The 7746-nt window shown below is 39.1% G+C and overlaps 1 protein-coding gene across 1 annotated transcript in view; it reads right to left on the bottom strand.

Moving 5' to 3' along the window:
* Positions 1–5066: 5066 nt before the first annotated feature.
* The window catches only part of STAM2 (signal transducing adaptor molecule (SH3 domain and ITAM motif) 2), a gene marked incomplete at its 5' end in the record, with an annotated part of 9029 nt that continues 6349 nt past the window's right edge, over positions 5067–7746 (bottom strand). Inside the window, 3 exons of the mRNA XM_010019258.1 lie at positions 5067–5383; positions 5609–5778; positions 7287–7440. Coding sequence (XP_010017560.1) covers positions 5149–5383; positions 5609–5778; positions 7287–7440 — 559 coding nt within the window. The remainder of the gene's footprint in view (positions 5384–5608; positions 5779–7286; positions 7441–7746) is intronic.

Genomic DNA, 7746 nt, shown 5'->3' with positions numbered 1-7746 from the left:
GGCCCTCGTCACCCACCCCGGCTCTCTGCAGCCCGAGAGTGGAGATGAACGGGCCCATACGAGCCTCTGAGCCCAGCTTGACCTCCTCAAACAGAAACTGAGCCACATCTGCCACGGCCACATAAGCCGCGGCGTACGCCATCATCGTGTAAAGGAACACTCCCAAGTATTGATCGGAATTGATTTGTATCAACTACCAACTATGAGGATGGAGGAAAAAAATTATAAGTGATTTGCTTGAAGTTAAAGAGGAAATCTGGGGAAGAATTTGAAGGAGGATGTGGATTTCCAGCTTCCCATTCCTGCACTTTACCTTGCAAGCACATTACACCTCCCACCACAAGGAGTAAGAGGCGAAACATGCACATCATTGAACTGACCTCACTTTTACACCAGAAAGCTCTGAACACATACACGCTCTCACTCTTCTCTGGTGAAGGTCCAAAGCACAACAGAGCAACCGTTCCTTCCTCACTACAAACTCTGCACTTTTTTTAATTCCTGGGATGGAATTAGGCAGCCCGGTTTCTTTATGAGAGATGAATGTGGGCCATGAGTGCTGTAGTCTAAATTAAGATTATTTTAAAACTCAGTTTAATCATTAAATCCATACTTGGAAGGGTATTTTGCTTCAAACTTCATGTAAGCAAGTACCAGGTTGACTTTCCAAGTTCTGGTGCTGGCCAGAACCCCACACCCCCTTGTCTCACTTCACTGAATCATGGGATCACCTGGTCAAACTATTCATGACCTAGACCAGATTGCCCAAGACCCTGTCCACCCAAATCTCAACAGTGTCCAATGCTGGGGAGTCCACGACTTCCCTAGGGAGATTATTCCAATGGCTGATTGTTCTCAGTGTGAAATGTCAGCAAGACACAACATAAAGGTTGAGATTCAAAAGGGAAGCCAAACCAGTGTCTGTCATATAGGCTTCAGCTTCATATGGATGTTGAAAGATCTAGGTTTACAGCCTGAAGCGACCTGAAATGAACCCACCAGGGTGAGTAACGTGGCTGTAAATAAGTGCTGAAATGCAGCAATTTATGCCTCAGTAAAGTTCTTTGCAAACAGTTTTTGGTGTCCATTCACAACATTAGCAGAAGGTACCTTTAAAGCACAAGGATCTAGTCCCATTTCGTATGAGCCAGAAATCTCCTGGATAATTTGTTCAGTCTTTGCGAAAACCTACAGCAAAGCTGTAAGCAATCATGGCTCTCACTTAAGACATGCAATACAATCAACTTTAAAGCACAGTGTATTTGCTTCTCTTATCGTTTGTGGTGAAGTATATTATCACTTCACATAGGATTATTCCCCTCAGTTCCACAGCAGTCAATACCCAGCATGGAGCAGTGTTGTCTTGCTAACCTGAGCCCCACTGATGGGCACACTAGGTGATGGGCAGAGCCCTGGTTCCCCAGCAGAAGAGCTCTTCAACAGCAGTGAAGCACAGCACAGCCGTGAAATACCCGTACTTCCAGAGCAGTGTGTGGGAACACGCTGAGCTGGAGGCAGCTGGGCTGGCAGCTGAGCCTGCAGTGCCAGCCCAGGAAGGGCACCCACAGGGGAGGTAAGGTGGGGAAGGAGAGGAGAGAGGGCTGCAACAGTGATGATCACACAACTCACATAGCTTGTGCCTCATTTCTGCCAAGGACTTAAGGACATAATAAAGAGAAGACTCTTCACCCGTGTTCATTAAACAAACTTTAATTCACACAAGGCAAATGCACACACATTGCAGACAGGAGGCCAAACAATACTGCGACAAAACAGATTCTCTATTCCTTAGTACTGCAAACTCTTCCGGACAATTTTCTGCAAGAACTGCGATACCTCTTTGCTGTAAACCCCAGACCAAAGAGAAGCACAACCTTGATCCGAATCTAAAATTCAGGTGTGCTATCCGCTGGTGCCCAGGTTGCTCACTGGCCAACCAGCGCCATGAGAAGTCAGACACGCTCAGAACCTGCCCTGGCTGCGTTTCCTTCCCTTCATTTTTCATTCTGACCAATTCAAAACAGTTTTGAGTCAGCTTCATGTAAAATTTAACTGGCAAGAGCCATAAATTCAATGATTCAACAGATACATCACAGTGCTCAATGTAAGCAAGAATAGTGACTTCTTAGAAAAGATGCATAGATAAAAATAATGATAATAAAAAGAAATCATCTTCCTATCAGAAAATCATTCCTGTAAGAGATTGCAGCTGCAGCCATGTCCCACTCAACGCTCCTGGCTAAGGGGCTAAGGGCAGCCTTCAAAAGAACTACACTTTTCCCCCCAAGTCCATAAACGTCTATGAACAAAACCTAACACAAAATGAACACACAACATTACCTGTTATGGAAACAATCTGATTTTTATAAAGTTGTCATTTCTGCACCAAATTAAATGGACAATGCATTTGTCACACCATGGTTGGATGAAAGACCACAATGTCTCAAAACATTTCTCTGTGTGGTGGCACTACAGGCAAATTCAGTTGTTGCTTTCAGCTAACTATAACTGAGACGTAATAGGTTGCCAACTCATACTAGAATGAAGTATATCTAGTATCGATCTTCTCAACACCCACAAATGTATTACACTAAAAATCTTGTTATAAAGTTGCACAGATTTTTATGTTAACCATTAAAGTTTGTATGAAAAAGCAGAAGTTGATCAACAATCTACCTGTTGATTCCCAATATAAAACAGTAGGTAGAAACCTAATGTAGAAATCTGAAGTTAGATAAATCCTTTGGCAGCGTATTCAGTTATAATCAGGCCTTAAAAATAAATATGATCATGTCTAGAAGTATGAAGAGAAAGAACAGATCCTATTAACACTAAAACCCTCTGAATACACTATTTTAATAATAATTATTTTACACTATCTACAAGTTGCGTATCACAGGTTTAGGAATACAAGAGATGACAGGATGACAAATCCTGCTTTCATAAAATGTCAGGCTTTAAGAGTATGCATATATGTAGCTGTGTAGAAAATCTCAGACAAATGAGTATATACATTATTTATATTTAATAATTAACTGAACGTCACCAAATCACATCTGTCTAGTGATCTCAATTTAAGTTACTTAGTATTTCTGCTGGATCAAAGATTTGAATCCAATAAAAATACCCATCTTAATCTCAATTTACTAACAAACATGGAGAATCTATATAAATGACAGCAAAGTTTAGTTTGACCACATATCAACTTGGAACAAAGTAAACTCTTCCAAAAAAATCTCCAAACAATAAGAAATTTAAACAGCAGCTTTGAAATTAATTATTTTTCCTTAGAGAATGCAAGGAACAAGTCATCAAAATACTTCAGTATTTTAACATGTGTTACTTGGCTACTTCAAGGGAAAGGAGAAAGACAAAGTCATGTCAAAAGGAAAGACAAAAGCTTCCTTCCATTGCACAAATTTAAATAAAAATAAAAGATTTCAAGAGCAGGTACTGAATACCTTATTGTGTAAGCATGAGGCTGCAAATGAATACGGTTGTGATGTCAAATAATTAAATAAAATGTAAAAGAAATGGAGGTGCCACGGAGCGAAGGGTGGTTTTTATTGCTCAACAAGAGTCTGGAATCTGATAGTCCCAATTTGGTAGAGAATTTATATGCCAAATATGCTTATTTAGTCATCTGGAGTTTCATGCATTTAACCAAGATGTCTTTATCAGTGATTTGCTTCCATTATTTTTCCAATCTGAAGATTATTGCTCATCATAAAACTGTTAAAATAGGTATAAATGACCATGCTGAAGTGAGTGAGTAGAAGAACAAAGTGATTTTTTTTTTCAGAGGTTGAAACAATTTAAGAAAGAAGTCCCACATTCCCAAAAGATAATTCAGCCCATCCGCTCCACTTGTACAAACCCCACCCCTTAAAAAAGTGCATCAGGGAAGAAATTCTTCAATTTCTTTTCTTAGCCACCAAATGCTGCACTTCCACAGTTTTGAGGCAATTCCTTTCCCAAAGACATGTCTGTCATTTTCAATATGCAACCACTCCTTATATTAAACAAGGAGCACAATCCCACTCACAAAGCATGTGTATTTTGCCTATACAGACTGGGCATCACACGCACCTTTTCCAAATGGTGCAAGTTTCACTGACTGCAATGAGTGTTTATTTAAGCATGGTGGCAGAGAAAGGAAATTCAAGAGACAACCTTCTGGTCCCATGATGATTTCTGTTCCACTCTGCTCCCCATTAAAAAGGTAACAAGGTAGATTCTCACAGCCTTAAGCTTCAAACATTCTTGAGCCCCCTCCTTTACCACAAGGAACTACAATACTCCTTCACTTCTAAGTAAATCCAAAAAGGAAAAGAGAAGATATTCTGTATAAGTTTCTGGCTCAGCACCTTGTATCCATATAGTGCCCACGCAGTCAGCTGGGAGCATCCCTTGCCTGCGTTCACGAAGGAGACTTGTGCTTGCAGTACCACCTCTGCTGAAAGACACAGGCCAGTTCTAGCAAAACCCCACCTGTTTTCTTCAAGAGAAACACATCAGAAGTTCTCCAAAAACCTACCAGGCAGCACTGTAAAATCTCCTTTCTCCTATTCCTGTAGGTACATGGTCCTCACTGTCACAATATCAAATCATTTTCTCTTCCAGCTCTCCTTTGCTGAACTTGCGTTGTTCCCATTAAGCAGTGCACATCATAATGTGAAACTCACTACAACAGCACAGAGAAGGTGGTCTCTAAATCTGCAGACATTCTCTAAAGCCACTTGGATAGAAGGATTATAGTAAGATACCAGAGGAGGGAATGCAAAATGAGAGCAACACATAACAATGATTAAGCATCCTCAAGTTTTCAGAAACACATTTATAGGAAAATTATGTTTGGACTATCTTTTAACTTAAGATTCACAAGTGGCACTTCTTGAAAGCACTGAAATAAGGGCTCAAAGTAATCTGAAATTATTTTAAACCATCAGCTAATCTAGTTCAAGCTATCTTTATGCAAATGCTTAACAATCAGATCTGATGCATATTTTTATTCTGCATCATCCTAATGCAGTGAGTTGGGTTATTTAAAAGGAAAATGTATCTTGATATCCTGTGACAGGTATTCATAAAAATCATGAGGTCAAGCAACTTTTATTCATTAACTCAGAAGTACGAGCTGGTTTGTTTTTAAAGAAGAGGCTGTTGATGGTAATTTGCTTGTTGCTGAAGAACAGAATGAGCAGGAACTGCCATGGGATAACCTGGTCCTTGAGGCAAGCTTGACGTATTATTCTGGTAAACCGACATATCCACCGACATTCCCATCTGCTGCTGCTGGGTGTATGCAGCTGTGCTGGCAGCCGATGGAAGGCTGGGGTTTTGGTTCACGTACGGCTGGTTTAACACAGAATCTGGTCCTGGGCTGTAACACAACAAAACAAATCAAATTCCGGCAAGTTCATGTCTATTTATCTGACACACAAATTTGCAAAGAATACTGTTTAGTCCACAAGCAATCTCTCTATTTTCAAAGTTATCAAACAGTATTACATGTCATTATAAATATCCCAAGAACACACAACCTTTAGACCAAGTAGTAAAATTACCATCAGGAAGAAGGTGATTTAAGAGTTTACTGAAGCAATACCTTAAATACGCAGCTTGAGCTGGCTGAGCTGCTCCAGAAGAATTTATACTTTGAGGCAGAGACCTCAACTGCCCCATCTGATCCGGTCCTAGGCTATAGCCTGGGGAAATGGTGACTTGGTGAACACCCTGGATCATGTAGTTTCCACTAGGTGGCTGCACAGGATATGACTGTAAATAAAAAAACCCGTCATTGTGTACCTTTCATTTTCAATTAAGTAGCAACAAACACGGCACAGAACGCCACTACAGTGGTAGGGTTCAAAGCCTGAATGAGCATCAATTAACTTTTTCAACAAGGTTCTAAAACTGAAACATGTAACTTCTCAACACACATTTTAAATAGGCATCTTTTATTTCACCAGCAGCTCCCCTTTCCAGAAATGCACTGCTAATAAAGTCAGTGCTTAATATCTGAAGGAAGAACATCACATACAAGGCCTCTGTCCCTCCCAGAAACCTTATTTTTTTCTCTAAATTGCTTTGTCTTTAAAACGTTTGATCCTTACATATTTTGATGCATAGAGTCAAATAGAAAGACAGACACCATATGAGACTTGTTACTTAACACATTTTGTAAATTAAAACATAAGAATATTCTGAGACTAACACAAAAGGAAAGCAGAAAATTTAGTTTCTTTCATTTCTGGTTTAAGATAATGCAAGTCTTTACCCAAAATTCAGATAGAACAGGTGGTATAATACACTTTGTCTACAGAAGTCTACACTGCTCATTGGTTTTGGACTTTTCATTGCATATGGACACTGACGGAAGAGACAATTTTGTACCAAGTAACACCACTAAGCTCAGCACGCTTAACATTATCTTTTATTTTTCATTACTGAAGTATGCATCTTGGAAGAAACAGTAAACTCCAGTTGCCTTTTGGCTTAAATTACTTTTTAACCTTCAAATATAAAGAATTTTCCATCGTTACTAGGAGTTAAGGACACGCAATTACTTTTAACTGACATATTTTCAGATCTAGCAGTTGCTATGGCAACTATTCTTTTCCCACTGAACAATTAACATTAAAGCAAAATTCACATAAAGTAAAAACGCTCATTCTATGTTTTCTCCAAAAAGGATCTTTAAAAATATTTCTCCTCCATTTTTGTTTTCTTAAATCATCAATATCGCACATTTGAGACACTGTAACAGTTTTGAGCAACTACACCCCCTGATACAACATGTTCGTTTCTTAAGGGGAAAAAAGAGCTAAAACAAGACTAATGTTTCTATATTTGAAAAAAGTACACCACGTTCATGATTAATGCATTAATATTAAAGTTCACTCACATCCCCCCGATTAGATAAGAAGGTAACATTTTACTTTAAGACGGAGGACATGACTCACAGCAAGAATTTCCACCAAGCTGCTGAAACACAGAATTTTAACTGTAAAAAATTAATCAGGGAAGGGATCTGTATTTTCAATACAGTATTCTTCAGTTAAGCAGAGCAAAATTAACAACTATACCTTATTGTACAAGCAGGTGACTGCAAACTGAAGTACACTGGGTTAGTGCGTAAACGATATTTTACCCTGAATGCTATAAAAAGTCACCAGGCAATTGTTCATAGGCTAGCAGGAAAGCATGCACTTCATTTTTGCTGTCATCTTTTTAAATAGAAATCTATATTAGGAAAGCATCTATTTCCAGAAAGGGATACTGACCTGCACTGAAACACCAGAAGATGTAGGTGGGTATTGTGCAGGATGGTGGAGTTTTGAGTAGGCTGAATACATTGGTGTTTCATTCATCAGTTTGTTATAGAGCTCCAGAGCTTCTAGAACTTTCACATTCAATTCCGATAATTCTGAATGTTTTCTGTTTCAAAACAAATACATGCAAACACTAAGTTTCTCTAACATCTAGAGTTAGATAGTAAAAAAAAAGAAGAGTGTTTCATTAAATGGTTTTGAATATGCAAGAAAAAAACCCAAGCCCTTAAAAGGTCAATTTCTTACACATCTATATTGTAAAGTTGCCATTCTGTTTCTTATACCAAAGGGACTGGAAAGAGAGTTGAAGAAGAACTGTTCTTCCCTAGCTGCAAGAAGGTAAACAACTCCACAAGTGTTAGTTACCTTTTCTTTTCACCCTCAAGTATCCCCCTAGGAGCCTGAGGGGACA

This window comes from Nestor notabilis, unplaced genomic scaffold, assembly GCF_000696875.1.
Source record: "Nestor notabilis isolate BGI_N333 unplaced genomic scaffold, ASM69687v1 scaffold30087, whole genome shotgun sequence".
NCBI classification, from domain to species: Eukaryota; Metazoa; Chordata; class Aves; order Psittaciformes; family Psittacidae; genus Nestor; species Nestor notabilis.
The sequence above is the reverse complement of the archived record's forward strand: the minus strand, read 5'-3'. Positions and strand labels throughout refer to the sequence as shown.